This window comes from Rhea pennata, chromosome 11 (genome assembly GCF_028389875.1).
Source record: "Rhea pennata isolate bPtePen1 chromosome 11, bPtePen1.pri, whole genome shotgun sequence".
Lineage (NCBI taxonomy): Eukaryota > Metazoa > Chordata > Aves > Rheiformes > Rheidae > Rhea > Rhea pennata.
This window is the reverse complement of record NC_084673.1, coordinates 17,317,038-17,341,506: the sequence shown is the minus strand read 5'-3', so window position 1 is coordinate 17,341,506 and position 24,469 is coordinate 17,317,038. Positions and strand designations below refer to the sequence as shown.

The window sequence follows — 24,469 nt, the reverse complement described above, 5'->3', positions numbered from 1 at the left end:
TCCCGTGGACTTGTATACATCCGGTTCGTTTCAATGTTCCCTAACTTGATCCTTCTCTACAAAGGTTAAGTCTACTTTGCTCTAGACTCTCCTACTGGCCTCAGGGGCTTGGGATTCCTGAAAACAAATCTTACCAATAAAGACTGAGGTGTTGAAGGCAGTTCTGGACATGGTCAAAATCTTCTGCAATTGTACAATAAAATACATCAAATCAAAAATGCTTTAAAATTACTACTGTAGTGGTGTCTCTATGAGTTTTGATTTTAAAACAGTCATTGAAGAGTACGAAGAGAAGACGCTTGTATTCCTACCTAGGGAAGCAGCTACTGTGATCTTGGCAGCAGTATAAGGAAAACTATCACGCCTAGTTAATACCTGTTTGGAGTTGATCTTCCTTTCATTTGAATCCATTGCCATCTGGTCAGCTTAGTATGTTTAATCAAAGTTATTTTGTCAGTCTTTAGTTAAAAATGAAAAAAGAGGAAAAAAAAGATCATAGAAGCACAGACTGCCTGATTTAAAGCTCAAATCCCTGATATTTTATGAGTCTACTATATCTTTACATAACATAAAATACTGATACTGACAGGCAGCATTGCCACAAAAGAAGGTCTAAAGACTTTTCCTGTGCTTTTCATGCCTGATAAGTGGCAGAATATGCCACTTCAATAGAATGACAGGCAGAGATTTGACCTGCTGTAATGTGCCTTTCCATTTCTACCACATCCACGAACAATGAGACAGTTTAACTTCAGAACTCTTCTTTCCTAGGTGTTAAAGAGACAGCAGGAAAAACGAGATCTCCCGTCAGATCAGAGTTTAAAAAGGATTTTTGTTGTCTTTGTTGACATTATTCATACACTGACTTGGGCCCCACTTTTGCAAAGGTTTACCCACATATAACTTCCAGCATGCAAGCATTTCTACCAACCTGTAAGCATACATATAAGTTTCTGAGGAGAGCAGCCTTAGCGATCTCCCTTTGAGCAGTAATGTACCATTAAGCCTTGCTTTAGAAACACAAGTATGACACCTTTGCCTTCAAAGCAGTGTGAAAACACTAGAAGTGACAGCATGATCCTTTCCTTTCAACAGTAAACAAGCAAAACAGAAGTATGGCCTCAGGTCTAAAATAATTTGAACAGAATAATCAGGAGCAGCTATCAGTGATAGCTGCACTCTGTGGGAACAGCACGGATTGTCTGGCAAGCTGAGATTGTTGTGGAGCACCTGTCTTCTCTCCTGGGTATCAGGTAAGGTGTTTTCTACTTTGTACCTGTAGTGATAGCTGGACTTCCATTCTGAGGATGATTTTACTTCCAGCATATCTCAGCTCTGAGCAGCTCCTACCTGGTATGAGATTGAATGATTAAAAAGTTATGGCTTGTGATGCAGCATCCTATTGGATCAGTGGTGTTGGCTAATATGGTCTTCAAGACTTTTTCAGGGAGGAGAGGAGCAGAATGTTGGGGTGACAGCTCAGTTAGTTCTACAAAAGCTAAAGTTAAGGCCCAAAAAGTTCATGTCAGTATGTTAACAAGCATGTTAATCCATCTTATTTGGAGTGCCATCTGCAACGTGTTGCAGCTCAAGTGTGTTTCTACTGCTCAAGAAGAGAAACTGAAAAAGCACTTCAGTGGGAAAGCAGTGACCCCTCTGCAGTCCTCCTGCGCCTGTAGCCCCATGGGGGAGCTGCGCTCAGTGTGAGCAGCCACCACATTTTTGTTGTCTAGGGACAGAGTGCCATAAGTAGCAAGGTAAGTATCTCCTACAACATTACTGTATAGGCAAAGGCAAACTATCTGGTGTGATAGCATTTGACAGCCATGTATAATTGTTCCTCATTATGTTTACTTAGCATAGGTCACCCTTTGTCATGTAAATTTTCCAGAGAGGAATAAGATAAACAGAAGAACAGAAAAGAAAAGGTCTTACAAAAAAAGTGAAGAGCATTTTCTCCATCGAACCAGATGCCAAAATAAAAATAACATCCCTTGTTACCTCAGCAGATCCATTTACTGCTTTAAATTCGCAGTGCCGTCTCCCCTGTTTTCCAGTTTGCTCACAAGCTTCTGCAGAAAGACCCTTGAGGATTCTAAACACATAGTAAGGCTAGCTCTTTCTTAAGTAAATACATAAAAAAAAAAAAATCACATGTTGCCAACTATACATTTAGTGTCATGAGTTTCTCTCTATCACACCAGCAGCACCATTACCAACACATGAAGTTCCAAAGGAAACACAATGCTGTGGTGGCAAAGGACATGTCACAGCTAGCAATGATCTGTCCCAGCCAAACAGATGACGCTTGTTATGACTTTAATTCCGCAGCAATAAAGCCATTTCTTCATCCCACAGAAGTGACTTCTCTCATAAAGGGTCAGAATCTGATGATAGTAACAGTACTGCAAACCCACTGAAGGCAATTTATTTCTTCACTAATACTAATGTGATGAGAGTTTGGCCACCAGGGACTGTGGTGCCATAAAATATGTGGCAAACAATCATTTCATTTATATGAAGAATGAGTACTATATTAAATCTGAGTTAAATATTAAATGAAGAATGTATTAAATATTAAAATGAATATTCTATACACATTATTTGTTGTGGATAAAAATAGCTGCATATATAGTTGAGAATAATTTGTCCACTGTGTCAAAGGCTCATTGTCCTTTAGGAAATGTCACAAATCCACATATAGCCCTGATTGCTGGATGTTATTTTTTTTTGTAGTATATGGACCTATGAATTTTACTTGCATGCTGTTGTTAACGTCTACATTTGTTACTACCCCTCATAACTGAAATACTACTTCTCTCTATAGCATACTATGAATGTCATTGGTTTGGGTTTATAAAATACTTTTCAATCAGTTTTGTAGCTCTACCTTAATGTATCTCTCATGTGAGATAATGTCCTAGAAGATGACAAAAATCCACATGTTGGAAGCAGAGGTGTGAGAAACCCCTGAAGCATTTTATTAAAGTTTTTCCCTCTCTGTGCCCTTCTCATGCCTTTCTCTCCCTCTCCGCTTTCCTTGATGATAGCCACATCAAGAGTGAAATTTTATTTTAAGGCTACCTCCAGATAGGTGATGGTTGTACATGTTTGTCCTTGGATAGTAATTAAATGCAATCCTGGAAGGCTGTATTGCACTTCCTTCCCCCTCCATAATGCTAAACTAGTCCCATAACTGATTTGACATTTACTGATTGAAGATTGTGCAATGGAACATGCATTTAATTTGTGCATAAAAGGTTACATTAGAAATTACTTTACAAAAAAACCCTACCAACTGCAGTACAGGTTCTGAGGGCATGATACTTTCCCCCAATTTCTTTTAATGTGATGGCAAATTTTTCTGTGAATTTTCTGTCCTAAACAGTCTCCCTATGTTCATGTTCCCTTATGTGATTTAACAATGTTATCAGATTAACTAATCTGATGGCACAGTTACTGTTAAAAGACATATTCTACTACAAGAGCATCAGACCTTGGAGGACACAGAAATGAAGAGTTTTATGATCCCTAGTAACTGACATTCATAATCACAATTGTTTACCCTTTAAGCTGAATAAAGTTCATTAAATAACCTTTCCTATATATCAAAATCTTTTCTTTGTTTAGACAGATGAGAACAGTGTTGTATCTCTCAGGACTGCCTCTCTCTTTGCAAGTCCATGTCCTTCAATAAAAAGACCTTGAAACAAAAATCAATTGAAAGCACAAACTACCCTTCATCACTTAAAGCCATTTCACTCAAACCAAGATCAGATATGATCATACCAAAATTCTTAGTAGGGCATGAAAAGGATAGTTAAAGTGGCTGAAAGATCTTTGCCCCTTACATTGCCAAGAGATTCCCAAGGGTAGACACTTTTTCCCACAGAGAGCTTCCCTGAAGGTTTATGCTTAATAAAGTAATAAAAAGTTTATGTTTAATAAAGTAAAAAGCTACTTGTATTCTGGACGAATTTTTGGAGGCATACAGAATATTCTTAAATGAAGTTGTAAATCACTTAAATACGTTAACCTGCAGCAGTGATTTCCAGACATAGATCATTTTAAGATGGAGGCCATATTTTAACTGTCTACATAATTTTACTATGTTCTCTGACAAAGATCTTCCCTTAAAATCTTTTTCAAAATGGAGTGATTTTCCATCTAAGGTAAGTTCACAGAGATTCCAATATTTTCTCAGGCCTCTAAAATCTTAATTTCAAAATTCACTTGAAACATTACATGGAGACTTCAGATCTCACAGAAAACAAAACCAAAAGAAACGTGTTCAGGAAATTTCAAATCACAGTAAGCTCTGCCCGGAGTGCCAGAACTGCTTTGGTTTGGTACTGACAAACCATGCTGCCGAACTGTCCTCACTGGTACCACCTCCTAGATCTGCTTGCCCTCCTCCCTCCCAACCTCCCTCCCAGCAAAACCCCTTTTCAGCTCATACTACCAGAAGGCCAGCAACTATGTCATCAAGGGATACGGGTTACGTTCCCCAGCTCACACAAACTTTTGGTGTGATGTTGGACAAATTACTTGGGTCTAAGGTGTTTCGATGGACTCCTGTCATAAAACTTCAGCTATCTTTTCGATCACACTCATTTAGACACTTTCTCTGTGAAATTCTAGTATTCTTAAAAATAGCCTACCTTGAAATTTTCTTGGGAGTCTTGCAGGCACTCTTGTTATATATTTGCTGAGATTTTTTTCCCAAAGTTTGAATGACCATTTTTAAATGCAGTTAATTTGGTAGCATATTTGCAACTGCAGTGGTACTAAAACTTCCATTTCTCTACACGGATATTCCAAAGCATCCAGAGAAATAGGAGTTTGTATTAGCTGATAAGAAAGCCATGAGAACACAGAGAAAGATCCTCCATATTGCATTGTGTCTACTTACTGCTTCTGATAAATTCTAAAATACTCATCTTCTTTATGTGTCACCAGCAGTCAACGCCAGTAGGAAAGCAGTCTTTGCTGCTTAAGCCTCAGTTTGCAGAGCTGAGAGGAGAGAGGTGCTTTTGCTAACCTGAGAATGAACAGGCACCACTGCCATCTCTACACTGGAATTCTAGGCAGCCTAAGAGACCAGAAATCCCTGTTAACTGCTCCGACAGGTAAGCTTCTTGTAACCATCACATATTTTCCACTGACACACAACCACCCTTTCAAAAAATATCAGTATTTCTTAGTCAGCCCTCCTTAGGTTAGCAAAATCAAGCAGATGAATGCACACAGCTGTACTATTAGCGCTGGTTGTCTCTCCATAGCAACATTCATGGTTACAAATCCTTCAATCCATAATGCAGTCAGCTCTTAGCCCAGAGCACTATGTCCATCACAACAACAACCTCACGTCCAACATCAGATATGTACTTTTCACTCACGCTGCCTCCTTGTCCACTGTCAGCCATGGGTCCTGCCACCGCAGAGCTGCAAATCCATATCAAATATATCAAAATTAGCACTATCAAAATTGAATTCCTGACAGCATCCTTCACTAAGATGTTTTGCAACCTGTAAAGCCATCTTCCCAAAGACCATTAACAACAGTACTCATACATTTATTCATACTTTTCCAAACCTTCCACAGGAATCACAAATGCTTCAGCATTGTCACACGGTTTGAAGGCATATCCACATTATTAATCAGCAGCACTTTAACAACCTCTACATCACGTGGTTAATGCCTCCAAAATGGGAGAGACTATATCTAATTGTTCCTTTTTGTTTCTAAAAACTGTGAAAATATATGTTGAAAGTGTGTAAGAGTACACTCTTGCATCAGAGACAAACATGAACCGGTCTCATTTCTTCTTCTCACATCCCACAGGGGAAATTAAATGCATTTGGTCTTAGCTGCATACGATATGAACGGATGTACGTGTGTCAGGGGAAGTTAGGTAAACTGAGGCACACAGTTTTAATTTTAAAAGCACACACATTTCCCATTTTTTCCACACCTCCCATCAGCATGTAAGAGCAAAATTCCAGCAACAGTTCATGAAATTGAGCAAGAGACCTTGGAAACAGAATTCTGCTCATATAAAACATTACTGCATGTCAGGATCACTTCAGACTATTTGGATATAACCCAGAAGTGTCGCACTAATTCAGTCCTAGTGCTCACATGGGAACTTTTTGGAAGGGTTTTTCTACTTCAGAGCACTGCTTTCAAGCAGACTGAAAAACACTGAATAGTAGTCATTCTGTTTTTCCTTTTGAGCATTTCCTTTCCTTTTTAAATATCCTATGAAATTAAGGGAAAAAAAATCAGTTCAACCTCCTCTGGAAAAGACAAGGTTACTTTTCTCATAGTTTTTGTAAATAGAATTTTACTGCAACTGAAATTGCATTCAATTTATTCTTTTCAGTGCTTTGAAAGAGTTTGAAAGGTTTATTCTGCTTCACTATAAACAGCACTGCAATAGCTGAGTTTCCCATATAACTTGGTGCATAAACCATGAACTAAAAGAGATTATGAAGAGTTAATTTATTTTTACTAGGCTTAGTCTATGCAGCAGCAGAGGCCTTTTTACTCATATGAGGTAATAAAGTTACAGCAATATTTTTCCTTTCTGATCTTTAACATGCAATTTCCCAGGATAGGAGACACACAGTATTTTTAAGGGTCTATATATATTGTTGATAATTTTATTCATTACATATTTTGGAGGAACCAGCTTCCAGTAGTACATACTCCCTTATTCCTAAACACATGGCCTGACACATGTGATAAACTTACTATACTAACATGGGCATTTTTTTTTTACCCACTGGGAACATCAATTTCATCTTAAATTGTTCTGCCTTTTTTAACCTTGCTGCTTGAATGCTCTGAGATAAATATGTATGTAAAAGGAGAGGCTTAGGTGATAATTTGTAGGGCTTTTACATTATCCCCAGGCAGAGCGAGAGGGGTAGCTCTAACTCACTCTGGAGAGGCCAGGGGATTTCTGCATGGTGGGATAAAAGAAAGAAATCGCATGCAGAAGTTTAATTACAGGCAGCAAGTAAGTGATTTGTACTGGCATGGGTACTTTGCCATATTAAGGCCTGATTCAAATCCACTTGTAGTCCAGGACAAAAGCACCATTGCTGCAGATCATGCTCAGGGTCTGGATATCCCCTGGGGAGGCGCAGAGCAGCATCCAGGCTGAAAAACAGAGATGAGTCTCCACTCTGAAAATCTCACCATTTACACTGTAGCGTTATAGCGTTGTATGAAATGCACTTGGGAAGATCTCGGTGCATGAGGGTCTCTGAAAAGCCCCAGTGGCTCCTTTCCTCCCCCAGACTCAGTGATTCATACCACGCTGGAGCCATTAATCCCGGCTTAGTCAGCTGTGGAAAGACATATGCTCTTGTGTGGCTTTCCTTTTACTGAGTTAGGACTACTTTCCTTGTAAATGAACTTATGAGACACCAGAACTATCATGCTGTCTCTGATGATGTATAATGCCTGTTTGCACAGTGGTATTGTACTAGTTCTATTCATTCTGATGCTGTGTTTCCTTCCTCTCCCTGCAGTTGGTTCATCTGAATTGTCGCCAAGATGGTTGCCTTGGAAACTAATTAAGGAAAACCTCTGGTTAGAAGCGGAGTTTCAAGCATTAAACTATTTGAGAGACAGATGCAGAAATTAAGGTAATGTCTGCAAAGATGGAAGGGCTTATCCTTTATAAAAAGAAAGAACTACACTAAATGCTAGGACTGTAATAAAGCAACTTCTATACAACACTGATTTGTAAAATCTGGAGGAGATATGTGAGTGAGGGATTTTAAAATCAGGCAGGGAGTTAGCCAATGCAAAAAAGATTCTCACAGCAATTAGGCATGAGGAGACCACAAACACACTGGGACAAAAAATCTGAGCAGCTCACATGTTGAGCAAATGCTAGCTAGCTCTCCAGAGCACTCCTTTTCCCTCGGATATTCTGCATCTTTAACAGACTTCTTATGAATGTTATTTTTGCAAAGTACCAGTACCTGAAGACCAGATTCTTAGTCCACCATCCAGGAACACTGCGGGAAGCAACAGTATGTACATTAGCTTCCAAAGTATATCAAATGTGGGAGTGAGAGGCTATCTCAGAAGAGCCTTCAGGCTTTTCCTTTTACTGAGACTGTCAACAGGAGTAACAATTAGTGGCAGCTACAGGAGGAGTTCGTACGATGCAGACACTGGCCCTGAGAGGGCTTTGTGAGGGCAAACAGACAGGCAAATTCCTTGCACTGAAAAGCTGCAAGGAGAGGTGAATTATGCAGCAAATGGTGCCTTTATATCTACCTATTAATTGAAGTTCAAGGCAAATACATAATTCAGTCTTTCAATGAACACAGTGGTAATAACTTAAATATTGCTTCTAGTTAATTCAGGATAACTATGTTGATTCTATATTTGCAGCAGTGTAACTAACAAAAGATCTGCATTTAATGACAATGCAGATGTTGCCATATAAATATACATTTAACTGCATAAATGCATACTGCAGACACTGCAGTGAAACTATGCAAAATATCAAAAGTAGATTTATCATAAAATATAAAATGAGTAATTGTTATATTACAGAAAAAGAAAAGCTCTTCAGGTTTGTATGCCTTTGGTACAGTAAATCAGAGCTGCTTGGAAGTGGTCTTCTACATACAGCAGCATGCATCATGGGACTTCTAATATTAATTATTGTTCTTACTGATCAGATAAATTTAGAACTTTGTTTTAATGTCTTTAAAATATTTTTATTTCAGACTCTGTTAAGCTTTGTGTGCTGTTACCTCAGTTCTTCTGTGGGACAACTAATGTGCTGTTAAATTCCTGTCACTTGGAATCTGCCTTGTTTTATGAAGTCTGGATGGTGGCTTTGGAGAGACATTACTATTTACAAGCTAGAAATCCTGTCTCCAGGAATGTGTGAAATGTGCTATATGTGGGGTAGATTAACCCAAGATATTGCTTCCCTCTGCTTTAGCAATGCATCTCTGGCTTTTCGTTAGTTTTATAGTCGATAGCAGCAGACCCTTTAGGCAGATACAACTGTCCCTTTTGACTTGCGCTCATTTACTTACCTTCTGCAAGCTCCGGTTCTGATAATGACTGACGGAAATAATTCCCCTTTTCTACTCACATGCCCATATAGACTTGTGAGCTGCAGAAACTTTCTGGATACAGAGGGAAAGAAGTGACCTCTCATTCTGTTTTAGATCCCATTTGAAACAATACTCATGGGCACTTAATGAAGAAATGTCCTAAATTTTAAGTTTCTAGTTCATTGGAAACACAAAAATGAACTGTACCAGTTTCTGAATGACGTGTTACACAACCCTGTACATATTAGATACTCCCTCGGTGCCTCAGCTGAGCCCCGTGGTGCTCAGCCCTGCTCCGTGCTGAGGACAACACCCCGGGCTGTGCCCAGCCCCTGGCTACCAGCCGCGAGGAGCTCAGTGGGGCTTTTTGCTTTGGTTGTGCTTGGTGCAGCGCAGCAGTCTCCCGCGTCAGGAGACGTGGAATTAGCAGGGTTCATAAGGCAAGCAGAAACTGAAGCAACCCACAGTTCTGCTCCTCCAAATTTCCAACTGCGTCTACAGGCTATTATATTAATAATTTCTATAGAGAATACAAGCAAACCCACATAGGACTATCTGTTTATAATGTAACACACAAAACAGGAAGCATGCATGAAAACAGCACTGATTACTTGCTTACATTTTTCTGTGTTTTTTATTATTTTTTTAATGAATATTGCGGGCAACTAAATGCTGCAGTTTTGTCTTTGTTCTCATGAAACCCCAAACCTGAAAACTGTTGTGTAGTGAACACACTTGTCTGAAATCTGAGCAGCTCAACAGAGGGGCTGTACTGAAAACCTACAGAGTATCACCTTAATCTCAAAATTTCAGATTCAAAGGTCAATTCATAGACAGTATTTGCACTGCACAGAGTTCAGTCAATTAGATTACCTTTCTTAATCTGAGAGACACTTCAAAGGTTTTGTTTATTTTTTTTAAAGTAATTTGACATCATTTTAAAATTTTGGGGACTGCATATTACTACAGTATTACTTCTGCTTTGTGAGATGCCTCCAACTCAGTCTAGGGATTGCCTTGGAGCCTTACCTTTCTGACAATGTTTAGAGATAGCGTCCTATTGATAAAAGCATATAGACTCTGGAATAAAAAGATCTTTTGTAAAATTTCACCATTTTGATCCTGAATGGAGTTTCTTCCTCCTCATTTTCCCTTAGGAGATTTACTTCTAAATGGACACAAAGTCACTGTAGTCTGAAATACAGCTTGTTATCTTGGGAATAAGAAAAACATATTTCTAAACTCAAAAACGAATCTCTAAATGCACAGTCGAATAGGCTAAATCCTACTGTTAGTTCTCAGAACAAAATATTTCTCTGTTTATGAGAAGAAAATAACTTCATATCTATCTGTGAAGGAATATTGGAATATTTCAGCATCAAAGGACAAGAAGTGTGGGAGCTGATGAATTTTGCATGAGATCAAGTGTTGCTACCTGCATGCTTGAGAGGCCACTAGATGATTAAACTGGATATAGCTTTGCTGTGCAAAGAGGGACATAGATCCACATTCTCAATGGTTATAGAGCTATAGGGCAAGTGAAAAAACAGATGGTGACTATGAGAATTACTGTCTTCCTGCTTCCCCCTTCTCTGCAGTTGATGAGACAGGGCCAAAGATGATTTGAGCAGGGTGTCCACTTTAGGACACAATGTGGGACTAGTCACAGGTTTTTTTAGGTGGGGAATAAAAGCTGATGTGCTGCAGAGTGAAATATGCCACAAAACAGGTTGCCCAGGAAGAACAGGAGTCAAAATTCAGCTGGGGCATTCTTGTTCCTCTACATTATATTTACATACTGGGGAAACACGAGAGAGATCCTTTCCTAGGTACTAGCCAGCCCCGAGAGGAGACAGGTGACAGACAGCAGCATATGTTTCTAAAATATATGGATGTATAGATGTGCCAGATGTTAAAGGCATAAGGAATATTCAGGGTCACTGTGTCACATACCCACATGCTGTTGAAGGAAGGTATAGAATATTGCAGCAGGACCTGAAGTCCCTGAAGAAAATCCTCAGATGGGTAATTGACTTTGGATTAGCCTACACTTTCACAAGCGAGGTATATCCTAATTCCAGCTGGTTGAAAAAGGCATCAAAGGAAGAGAACTGCACTCACTGACCAACCTGAAGCAGGAGAAGAGGTCATTCTTATTTAATCCAAGCACTAACACAAATCCATGATAAGTGGTTTCTGGAGCAGAGGACTGACAGGCTTGCAGAATGGCCTGGCCAACAGCCCAAAGGTCTGATAGCGAACTCAGCACGTGCATAGACTGTTTATTGGTTTATAGGATGTTTCTTTCTGCTAAGATTTTTGTTCTCAAGTAAGTTCTATTTAAGATTCTGAAGTCCAGGGCCAGTGGCAAATGCTGCCGTTGTCCCCAAGGGAATGAGAAGGCAGATGCTGGTGCTTCCCCACAGTGATCACAGTGACACATGCTTGGAGGGAGACACCGTTCCCAGAGGGCAATGAGAGGGCAGACACCCACGTACGTGCCCCCAAGGAAAGGAGAGGGATGGCAAGAGGGCGGACCCCCATGGGGCACTGCTGAAACAGGCAGAGCTGTGGCTTCCCTCTGCTCCACTACTGGGGAAAAGCCCTCAAAGCTACCTGTGTGCTGCTAATGGGCTCAGCTGTCACAGCCTCTAAGCTGAGCAGATTTTCCGGACTCCACATAAAGCACCAATCTGACTTTCTAAACTGCAAAACCCACTGGATTTGAAATATGCAAATCCAGAGTTATCTCTCCCCTTGATGGCATGCTATCTGCAAACACAGTTGGCTATAAAGAAGACAACTCACCACTCCCTTGAGTAAACCAGCTGGACAATCTTAAGCACTGCACATGCTTGTGAGTTTTTCTTTTTTTTTAAATCACCCTATGAGAAGATAAGAGGTAAGCAGAGGAGATGGAAGGAAAAGGCTAAAATCAGTAACTGTTCAGCTTTCAACTCAGGGTCCACCATTACAGACTTTCCCTGTAGGAACTGATGTTATTGCTCAAGTCTCAGATTAAAAAACACAGTCCTCTGGAGGCTGTTGTCAGTAGATATTTTTATCATAAGAAGCACCAATTTGGGATGTGCTTGGTCAATTTTTTGTCAAGTGGAACAGTCCCACTGAAATCAATGGGACAATACTCAAGGAAAAGGGCTGCGTAGCCAGACTCCTCTCGTTAGAGTGCCCTTCAAGAAATGATTACTACTAGAATATTTCTCTCAGAAGACACATGCTTGGTTTGCTTTACTATCTAGCTTGTTTCATTTCATAAACAAAAAAGTCTGAATTCATTTTTGATACTGCAAATTCAAATAATTTTGCTCATGAGTAGCCCCAATGAAATTAGTGGAAATTGTCACGTTATATCCATGCATCGAAGTATTTATGTATGAAAAGGCCTACCAGATCTGGTTACAAAACAATGAATTGATAGTATTCAACTTAACTACTAAAGCTGATTGATATAGTCCTAAAATCCGAGTGCAAGGAAATTTAAAGCTCTTTTAGAAATATATGAGATAATTTAGGATAAGAATTATTGCACAATTTCAAGGAAATAAAGCTCAGAAGATCGACAATGTACATAACGGAAAAAGACTCATTTAACAGTACAGAGAGGGGCTATTTACAAACTGATGACTTAAGGAAGGCTCTAATTATGCAAAGGTGCCAGTAAACTACCTAAGTTTGAGGAAACTTGAAGACTCCAGTAACAAATCTTTAGTTACATGGATGCTAACCACACTGATAGACAGCTGAATCAAACATTTAATAAAATTATAATCTCACAAGGTTTGAACTGAGAATGGCTGCAGAAGAAGAGATTGTCAGAGGTTTTTTTTTTTTTTTTTTTTTTTTTTTTTTTTTACTATATAGTTTGGGTAGTACATGGCTCTCATTTTAGTCACTAGAATGGTTCAAGTATTCTTTTCTCTCACTTGCACAATATGAGAGAGAGAGAGAATGAAAAGGAAATCAAATTAGACAGCTCAAACAAAAGGCCCATTCCCAGCTGAGAGTGGGCCCAAAGCACACGTGTGTATGTTATGCACCCACCCAAGTTACAGCCTGGCTCATGAGAGGTCTCCTGCATCATTTTCATAGTATTCACCATATCGACTAAAAATTACAATGGAAAATGCTATGGTAAGTATTAGCATTATCATCATACTCGGTGTCAGAGTTAAGGGCCAGTGCTTGCCTGTGCTACATACATTTAAACAAGCACCTCTTTCCTCTCTGCTGCTCTTGGTCACCAGGACCTAAGGGGCCTGACTGGGACGCAGCGACTCAGTCCCCACAGACTGGCCCTCAGAGATACACCTTAAGGCTTGAGTGAAACTGAATATTCTCTGAATAAACTCTGTGAATATATCCTTTTCAGTTTCTAGTGTTTGTTTACGGCAGTGAGGTCAATTTGCTACCATCTGACAATACAACATTTCTAAAGGATATGCTCATGCTTCATGAAATTTAAATGTCACTTCTCATTTATTCCATAGTATAAAGCCACAGTTATATTTATGAAGTAGCAAAAATCAGAGTTTTTCAGTCTTAAATGAATTCCCACACACTTATGAATAAACAAGCTGTGTGGCTTTAGTTCCATACCAATATTGGCTTGGCTGGGAGCACAGGCAGCAGGGAGCTCCCTATCTGCTACTACATCCCTTCAAATACATTTCTGTTCAGGCTGCTACTCAGTGGGATACACACGTGGCTCCACTGAGCCATGATTAGCTTTATGAAAGCTAGTCAGCCCATGGCTCCTACTATTGCCTGATCCTTGTATACACAATAGCCCAGTCTGACACCCTGGGTAGCACCTATGGTGGCCAGGGGTATGGTCCTTCTCCTGGAGCAAAGCACACACCAAGAAGGCTATGCAACAAAACAGTTACCTGTCTCTTGTACTCCACAGTAAAGGTGCTCACACTCTATCACTCATTTAAGTCTGTCCACAGCACTAATGTACAAATGTATGTGCCCAAAAGTGCCAGCAAACATTTCGGATTACCAGCTGAATTTATCATTAACAATATTTCCATTTGGGTCAATTTTCTTTTAATATGATTCAATATTCCTTTGCTGACTTTTTATTTTTTGCTTCATGTTCCACACTAACAAACTGCAGTCCCTACAGTCAAACAACAAAGTTCAATGCCTTGAAATCCCTGCAAGCAGCCCTGATGCCATAACATTGTTCTGTCAGCTCAGGTTTTAAGATCTTAACCTGCTTAAAAATAATTCTTCGTTAATATTTGGAACAAAAATATTGCAGATCTATTCCCTGGTAGGTTACATGTAAGAACTGCCACCAGCTATGAGCATCATTCAGGAATGTTAATTTTACTAGGTAACCGGCCAGTTGTTGGGCTCATATTTTAATTATTTTCCAGAAATGGACAGTTCCAAAAATGTTAATGAAGTCTGTTACGGAGAGGTCACAACTCCTGAAAATTAAAAAACATACCTGTTCCAAAATGGTGTTTATTCTTTCCACTTCACAGTCGATTAAATATCTTTTTTCTTGTCGCCTGTCCATCTCCTCTATGATTCTTCTGAACTCTTGAACATCCTTTATGCTTCCTACAGATCTGGCTGTCACTTGCCAGTTGTTCTGCACAGCTGCTTCCATAATCGCTTGTAGAATGGAAAATCCTATAGGGGGAAGAGACAATGTAACCATTTAAAAACAAAATAAAAAATTAAAATTCTTGTGTGTTTGACAAGGACTTCATGAAAAATTACATCATCTAAAGGGACACAGATTAGCTAATAACCTGCAATTGCTTCATTACTTGAGAAAGCAATAGTGTAGGGACCAGTTTCTTATTTCTGCTATGTTGCTGCCAAATTCACTGACTTCAGCACAATTATTCAGCAGTATATTACTGTGAGGCGGATCAGAATCTGTCCAATATATCATATTATGACCCTCTCAGGGATGTTTATGTTTCTGCTGGGGTCCATGCCAGCTGAGAATAGGAGCTTGCAGCCATTATGTGGGCAAAAGTCTGTAAGTTTGAAGAGCTGGACAGAAGGGGTAATTTGCCAGTGCAGACTGCAGCAATAGGTCATTAACTGGCAAAGATCCAAGCAGCACACACAAGAATGCCAATTAAGCCACTGTACTGGCTATTGAAGCCATGAACCACAGGAGAATATTTTACTGATACTCACTTTGATTTCAAGAAATGTTTTCAAATCTGGAGGGTAGCAGCATTAACTATACTTTCAATGCTTACATTACGGTAATACCTACTCATTTAGCAGCAGAGCAGAGAAGTAGCATGGACTGAACAGAGGTGCTCAGTGGGACATTTATCCTAGCAAACAGCATTGCACTCCTGGTGAACAACTGGTGCTGGGGCTGCAGACCGAACTCAAGCAAAGTGCCTAAGTTAAGGCTGGTAGAACTGGGAACGGTAATCTTAAAGGCAAGCTATACAGGAGTCAGACACTGATTTGCATCCATTTCTTACAGTATTTAGCTGGAAATCCAGTGAACTACCTGTCTTGATTCAGAAAATTCACATTTTTGCATAGCTTTGATTGTTTCCAATCTGGAAGGATGCCATTCAAACACAGAGTTCATCTCCCTCAGGCACACAGAGCAGTTTCCAGTAGAGTTTCTTTATACAGAAACTTCCACATGAGCTGGAAGCTACGTTTCTGTCCAGATAATTTATTTGCCAAATTTTCGGTCCAGTCATTTAGTCACACTGTGGTCTTTCTCATCCACAGCCAAACTTGAGAAGCTTGTATGTTTTTTAATACACACAGTCAACAGACCAAATAAATAATTTGTGTTCTTTGATGCTTCTGAAACTGAAAAGACTTTGAGCTACGTGAAAACAAAATATTCACAGTTTTGAACTACACCATGAGCTATTCTCAACTTGGACGTCATTCTAAGAGTACCCTGATAACAAAGACCTTGGGCTGGAGTCTGACCTCCCTTATCCTGCTGTAATTCTGCAGCGACTCCGTAAAGCCAGCGGAGTTACTGTCCATCATTACGGATACAAATAAGGAAGGAATGAGATTTCCCCATTGCTCGACTGCAGTTAGACTATTACAGTTTACCATGTGGCTTCCTTAACTTCCACTGAAATGCTCTCACTTTCTCCACACAGCCTCCTTGATTCTTAATGCTTTTCCTAGTATGACTGCACTTCACTATCCTATTAAAGGTGGTAACAATTAGTATGTACCATCCTTGGGAATTCTTTCTGCCATCTTCTTTCCCCCGAGACTACTGAAAGGGAGGCATTTACATATGTATAGTACAATGAACTCAGTCTTTCTTAACATCATATTTTACAAAAATGGCTGTGATGCTGGTGACAGTATCACGATTCCATTACATGCAGGAGGAAGATCTAAGCCTAAGATATTTGGTCAGCTACAAATGAAGAATTCTGATGTGGGAACATAAACCATTAATGGAGATGTACAAATGCTTTGCATATTATATAAAACACATGCTTTTTAAAAAACGTGATTTCACTGAGCAAAGATTTACGACTGTTTCATCATCCTTACAATGTGTAAGTATGAATCTTGAGTTTGCTCTAAACAACAGATAACAGTCCACAGGTATATTTTTTCATTCAAAATTGAATAAAATGGTTCCACAGATTAGAAAAAATAAGGTAACTTTAAAAATCTATAGGTCTATTATCTGCTAGTAACACAAAACTTACAAATTGTCTCAAGGAAATACGTGAACATGAATATGTTGGACTGTCATGCATCCTAGTTTCCGTTAAAGTTCTTTGAGTCAGAGCTTGTTTTGTCAAACTTTAAATAACTTACAAAAAAGCTAGGCAATCTTCCCAATTCTCTGCAATTGCATGTTTGCGTATGTGGGAGTGTTTTTGCATGCATGTGTATTAGTCAGTAGTTATCATTTCAAGAAAGGGAAGAGCACGGTTACTGAACAGCCTTTCTTCTATCCACAAAAATATGACCACATCAGTCTTAGCATGAGAAATTTCTAGAGCTTCCTTATCATTTCTGTCTTCTCTACCTCCAGTTTCTCCTTGTCACACTGAATCTTTATAGTGACCGTTCCTTTCATCCTTGTCATTTCTATAAATCCGCCCTAGGTTATTGTCTGTGTTATGCCAACTGTCCTCTTTGGGGCCTTCCTTCTCTCTCTTCCACACTGGGGAAAGCATCATTCGCCCTTCCCGCAGTGACCTGCCAGCTAGTCCACTAACGACCTTTACAAACCCCATTCCCCTTGCTTTACAAAAGCACCGTTCAATGCTCTCAGGGAGGCAGCACAGTCGTGTCTTTGCAAATACATGTTCACTGTTCCTAACCTGTGATATCTCTCCATGGCTATTATCACCTTCGGCACCACTTACTACATTGTTACCTATTATGGAATATTTATATAAAAAACATGTTCCAGGCTTCAGCTGTACTTCACTATTAAGAGTGCTGTTACATAAGCAGTCTGATTTTTTAAATAAAAGGATCATTTTATCTTTCAGTGTGAACTTCTCTTCTCCTCAGCATAACAATGCAAATTGTGACAATTCTGCAGTTCTGTTAGGGTGGTGTATGGGAAATTGTATTCCCTAGTTTGTGCATGTCAGTGACCAGACCTGTGCAATGAGCTTTTCCATTTTGCACCCTCCACTGAATACACTGCATGAATGCGTCACAAGAGCTGCTGGCCCCTGAGAGCTTTGGAGATGCTAAGCTCTTAGGGGTGCCTCTAGTTTCATTCACCCAAAAGGAAACTAGCCAGCCACTGCAATTATCTCCACTTTTAGTTCTTCCGCGGTCTGCACCGGATCTATTCAAAAAGGTTAAAGGACTGATAATTCACCACAGGTCTGTGAACAAGTCGTTCAGGAAAGGCTTTCATTGGTATTGTTACTAGTTTATACTACTTCAAATGTTTCTATTAAGAGTGAAGCAAAGTCAGAAAATATCAGATGAGGTAAGAAAACCTTTTTCCTTCTAGCTGATGATAGTAAGTAGATAATCTCAACACAGGTTTGTAATATCACTGCTAAAATTCAGAGGCTGTTTGTTCTACAGTTAGTATATATATAGACAACTGAAAAAATTTGTTCAGAATCCACGCTGATCTTTTGAACCCTCTCTTCTCATATGCACCTGGGACGCGAGAAAGAAGCAGGATAGAAGCCATACCTGCTTTTCTGTTTTGAATGCCAGCTTTTCTGAGGGTACCACATCCCTTCACTGCACTACATTATTAACACGTTGGTATTGCTGATTCACAAATACGTCTGGTCGCATGATGATGGTCAGGTCCTGTAACAGACCCAGATTACATTTTGGTCCCTTCTAGTCAGACAAGAGGCAATGGGCAGAAACTGAAGCACAGGAAGTTCCACCTGAACGTGAGGGGGAATTTCTTCCCTGTGAGAGTGATGGAGCGCTGGAACAGGTTGCCCAGAGAGGTGGTGGAGTCTCCTTCTCTGGAGATATTCAGAACCCGTCTGGATGCAACTCTGTCTACCATGCTCTAGGTGACCCTGCTGAGCAGGGAGGTTGGACTAGGTGATCTCCAGAGGTCCCTTCCAACCTTACTGATTCTGTGATTCTATGATCTACTGGGGAGGTCATGCACCTCTGGTCTTTGAATGCAATCACACAAGTCAATCTGACTTGCTCCTACTAAGAGCTTGGACAATGCTAGGCCAGATACATCAATGTCTGGCTCATACTTAAAATACTGATGACTAAAAAAACCTAACCCTCCTTTAAACAGCCTATAATATGATTGAGCTGCACACAACTATTTAATCAAAGTAGACCAGAACAAGCGCCTAGTCTACTATCCAGTAAACAAAAGCAGGCATTTTGAGTTTTGTTGACTGAAGCTTGCAAAGAGAAGAAATACTTACCCTAAGTTTCCCTCAAAGCAGGGAAAATACTATTTGTTACTACAGCTATCTCTGTATTTTAAACAATCCAGACAGAACTACATTTCATGTAGCCCTCACTGCAGCCAGACTCAGCCACAAATAATACACCCAGTATCTTCACATTTCTGACAGGGAAACAAAGCCTACATCTTAATCTTTCAGATCATTCCTTTGATATGGGCAGGTCTCAATTGACACTACTAACACAGGCAAAGAGGACATTTCACTCATTTTCATCTGTCTATGAAAACTCACAATACTTTTCCCACATCCATGTAAGCCAAAATTGTTCATCAGAGCAGCTTGCTCAGCCAGACAAAATTGTACTTACTACCTCATTGAACTTATTCTTGCTCAAATAGCAGCAATCATTAATCTGTCACAAGTAGTGACTACACGGGAACATCTGTAGCATCACATGAGAGCCCTCGGAACCGGCACTGAAGAACTTACTGAGAAGAAGTTACCGCTGATGTAAATCTGTCCTTTTTGAATGTTCCACATAAGGGTTTTGATCCTCCCCTTGAATTAGAAAGAGTATTTGCTTGCAGTCCCTCTTTCTTTTGACTTGCCAGAGTCAAAAGTAAAGTACCAGAGATCTTTAAGGGGTATATTCTCCTGGAATGCACCATGTTTGTGCCAGCTGAATAGACATCAGTGCTGATCTGAATACTTGTGTTTTGAACTATGGCACCTGTGGCACAATCCAAATAACTAAGGTGTGAGATTATGAGTGAACTTCAGGCATTTAAGAGTGAAGTCATGACTGACAATGACACGACGAACCCACCAGACAGGCCATCAAGGCAAATGCTTCCCCATGCTAAACACAAATTCTATGATGCCAGCTTAACTTTGAGCCTACCAGGGGTCCATAAGTTGAGATACAGTTGGATATTCTGTGTGCTTGGGACTGAACGCAGTGCTAATATAAAGAGCAGATAAAAGGATTCATCTAAATATGTTAGGTGTGAGTAAGAAAAAGAAAACAATCAACCAATCCGAAACACTACCTATCACTCAAAATCCAAACACGTCAGGCGAGTATGCTTTGCATAATAACTTGTCTCTGCTTAGCAATTTTATAGTCGGGGAGCAAGCAAGGAACGAGCTGCTAAATTAGTCACCCATATGAGATGCAGCAAATGACTAGTACCCTGGAGTGCTCTTTTAGTCTAACACAATTAAGTTCAAATTATTAAATAAAAAGCAGAAAATTTGCATTCCATCAGCTTTTGACTTGATTACTTCTATCTGGTAACTTGCATGTCAAATGTTACTCTCTGCTATTCTGGTAGCAGACAACCTTCTGGACCAAGGAGCAAACACATTCTTAAGATTTTTTTTCTTCTGCTTTCTCTATTCAGTAAACCTCTGGTCTCCCCTGTACATATATTACTGCAACCTGTCTACACAAACAGATATGCCAGCTTGGTTGTGTGAATGTGAACTTGCCTAGCTCTAAAGGAGAATTTATAGGATCCATCTGGTCTGCATTTGTTCAGCATGGTATGTAGCTAAATATGCAGGAATTCTGATCTCCTGAAAGTGAGTAGAAGATTTTTAAGTGACTGTTTCTGAATGCAGTTCACCTTGATCTGTTCTTTCACAACAACCTTGCATCTAATTTACCCCTCATTTTACTGAAGTTTTATTTCAGCGCAACTTCAGTGCTTCTGAATGAAGCTGTGCCAGTGTAATATGAGAGTAATAAAGTAAGGGACCAAGGAGTACAATGATCAAGCGAAGACATAAAGATGCCAACAGTAATGCTGTCACTTCTGTAAGGGGACTTTTACATATGACTTTCACAATAATCTGGAAAGGCCTCCTGAAAAATGACAGATAGGTATACCTCAAAACAATAATATAATCCAAAGCTTATGGAAAGGGCTGAACTCTAGTTCTAGCTTTACTGTGCAGATCTTTATTTAAATGTTTCCAAAGGAATATTAATATTGGCATGATTATAGACTTCCAGATGTAGAAGGGGAACAGAACAGATGAGATGGAAACTCTCTGAAACTATAGTAAGTTCTACTTGAAGAAAACAGGTAAACATTGCAGCAGAGAAGACAGAAGAACTAGCTCAGGAAAACAGAGGAAGGAATAGTATCTTGAAAAGTGGTAGAAGGTGAAAAGCATTGTGTGGCCCAGTGGGCCCGGGCTGCAGGGTTCAGTAAGCTCACAGAGACAGCAGGGAGAAGTCCTGAGATCTGGAAGACATGGGCCTAGGGGTAATAGAAGAGAGCCTTCCTAAAAGGAAAACATTTTTACATGAAAATTGCAAAATGGTAAAGCTACTTTAGCATTAAAAAAAACCCCTTGAGCTAAGTAAGAATAATTAATCTGTTTAAATACAGAGAGACTTCATCCATCAAGCTCTACAATGAGTCCAGGGCTTTGTCCCTCCCCAGCATAAGCAGAAGGCCTGAAAGTCTAATGCTATGCAGTAAGCACAGAGCTACCACTGTCACACAGTAGGATGAAGACCTTGGAGATCAAGTCTAATGAGATGCCTTCCTGACACCAATTTCACTGAGTGCCCTGAATTACCCAGCAAGGCTACACTCATAATATCACCAGCAAATTTAGAATAACCCATTTGCTAAGTACAGTTCCACAGTCTTGCTGGTCTCAGGAAACAAATACCATAGCCTTAGTACAGTATCTTAGCCCTGTATAGAGGCAGCCTTCTGTAGTGGCTTCATTCACTTCTGTTCACCTTCATGCACTTCTACTGGTTGATCACACTGTTTTGGAGCCTGAATTACTGCCTCTGGTAGGGAGCAAGCTAGACTGTATCCACATCCTGCTCTGCTGCCTGTAATAGACCAGCCTTCAGCTGAAAAGCCTTCAAATGATATAAGCAGAGAGAAGATTCTTTGAGTAGGAAAGAAGAAATCAAGATAGATAGACAGACAAATGTATTACTAAAGACTCTCTTCAGACCACCTGAGCTGCATTCTTTCAATAGTCCTGTCCTTTGGCTATTGAAGAAACCAAGGCTTTGGATTGAAAACATTTCAGTCAGTCATAAACCATCATCTCAGGTGCCACCAAGGTCAGCCTACGTGAGATGCTTTAGCCTTAATCTATCATTAATTTCAGGCACTGCTGGAGGAAATTCACAACGGTTCTTTTTCTTTTGAGGGGGAGAGACACTGTGAGACTTACGTCATTTTTCTGTGCTTGTAACATGCAATCAACAGAAGAAAATACAGGCATGAAATTGTGTAAGGCAGCATCTTGTGGGTATCATTCACAACCTTTACCTGCAATGGAGGAACTGAAAGAGAACAAAATCCCAATGTGTTGACTAGCACTCAACTGATGAGGCTAATTACTAGGTGTTAAAAATACATATCTAATTGTGTTTACATATTTATCTCAGCAAAAAGATTCTAATTAGGAATCACAGAGCTAGTAATTATCAGACTGGATAAGAAAACTGCAAGACAACTGAAGTACATTTGAGGAGAAGCCAGTCTCAAAGGCAAAGCTTACAAAAACCACAGTCAGATCACGTGAGGATGTGGTAGATACGTGGTGAATCCAACTCCTCTTTTGGTGACAAGAGTGACTACCAAAGGGATATGTTTGGCTTATTGTATCCCTTGAAGAAAAATGGAGAATGAAGAGCCATGCCGCACAGAATGCAAGCAGCGTGCGACTTGCGGTATGCAGTTTGGTAATGGAGCTAAGCTGTTTAACTGCCTTTCCAAAGCTTGGCTGTGCCTGGTCCTTGTCTGAGCGAGGTGCTGCAATGAATGCTGTCTTTATTCAGGAAGCAAAAGGGTTGCTTTACATATATGCGTGTGTGTGTGTGTGTATTATATATATATTTATATATACATACTCACACACACACACACACACACACACACTCACACAATGCTAAACCTGGCCTTCCTATTGGCATGAATATGGCCATACAGATTTCCTTCCTCTCTTCAATTAGTTTGCAGAACTCCTGAGGTATCAGTGCCTTAATAACATATTTTAGCCAATCCTCATTATTTCAGGAGTACATCATATGTGGACCTGGATCTCACAACTGAACAGAATGATCTACACTTAACACAAAGCAGTGTACTTCATACAAGACTTTTGCATTATTCAGTTTTCAGAGATTTCTTTTTAAAAACAATTCTCTTAACACTTAGTACTTATAATACACTTATATTATATAATAACATAAAACACAGTAATACTCAAGGCACTACAAGTTAATAGAAGTACTGTCATCATTCCCATGTGAGGTAAGTAAAAAATAAAACAGTACAGAATCAAGAAATGAGTTGTCCTATCCCATAATTAGCAACAGGGCCAATATTTGAATTCAGAATCTCCCGATTCATATATCTAGGTTCATTTTTTTTATTTCAAGGTGTATTATAGTTGAACATATACTTCTTAAGATTCTTATACTGCCTGTAACACATTAGCCACTGAAATTATACAGTAAAAACATCAGTATATTATCTCAGAAAACATTTTGCTGCTAATCTTATTTGCTAGAATAAATTCAATAGCTACCTAGCACCCAATCAACTGAGACATGGCTGGAAAGTGTTTTGTATTAGTCTAGGTGAAATTGCACAATTGTGGTAAAACTACAAACAGTTAAAAAGGAAATTATTGTGTGTAATTATCTTCTGAAAATGGAAATAAAAATGAATACTTTTCTAAGCTTATTTAACTTCTCTTTAGCCAAAGCAGCATGCTAGTATATTTATTCTGATACAACGGATGTCTCTGGAACAGGGAAACTTACCCCCTTACCAACTGCAGAGGACATCTGCAACAGCTAAAACTTGGCCTCACATACCATTGCTTTCATCTGCGAAGCTAAAAATATAAAGTATGCTGTAAACTTAAAATTATTGATAACACAAGTTAATTCTTTGTGGTAATATGCACTGGATATTTAGCATGAGCACACAAGACTACTGCTGACTGCTTTCTCCTATAAACATGTCTAGAAACTGCTGAGTCTAAAAAATGATAAATATTACTCCTTTGAAGAAACAATCAGGAGATTATGGTAATCAGGCTATGAACTGAAATACATATTCATCACAAATAAAACCTAGGTTCACCTTAGATAAATGTCTTGAAAAAAGATTATGCAGTTGGATTGTCCTCAAACACATAAAATTATTCTTTCTATCTGACCTTCAGTCAATCATATTAGAAAAATATTTATTCCGCTCCCTAACCTTTATCTAAACTTTCTGTTTCTCAAACTACCTGAGCAAACAAATCTTCTGCCTCTGAGAATTTTCATTAACAGATGTTATCAGCCTTTCAAAGTCTCTCTTCATCAACATCTCACCCTTTGGTATCTGCATTTTAATTGCCCTTGCAGCTGGAATATGTCTCATGTCTCAACCTGTAAGTTAATTTCCTTTTATTTATTCTGAATACTAAAAAAATGTGGCAAT

General features: G+C 39.4%; 1 protein-coding gene across 1 annotated transcript in view; it reads right to left on the bottom strand.

The window, feature by feature from the left end:
• The window catches only part of GRIA3 (glutamate ionotropic receptor AMPA type subunit 3), a 155,678-nt gene that overhangs the window by 72,058 nt on the left and 59,151 nt on the right, over positions 1–24,469 (bottom strand). Inside the window, exon 5 of the mRNA XM_062584975.1 lies at positions 14,579–14,766. Coding sequence (XP_062440959.1) covers positions 14,579–14,766 — 188 coding nt within the window. The remainder of the gene's footprint in view (positions 1–14,578; positions 14,767–24,469) is intronic.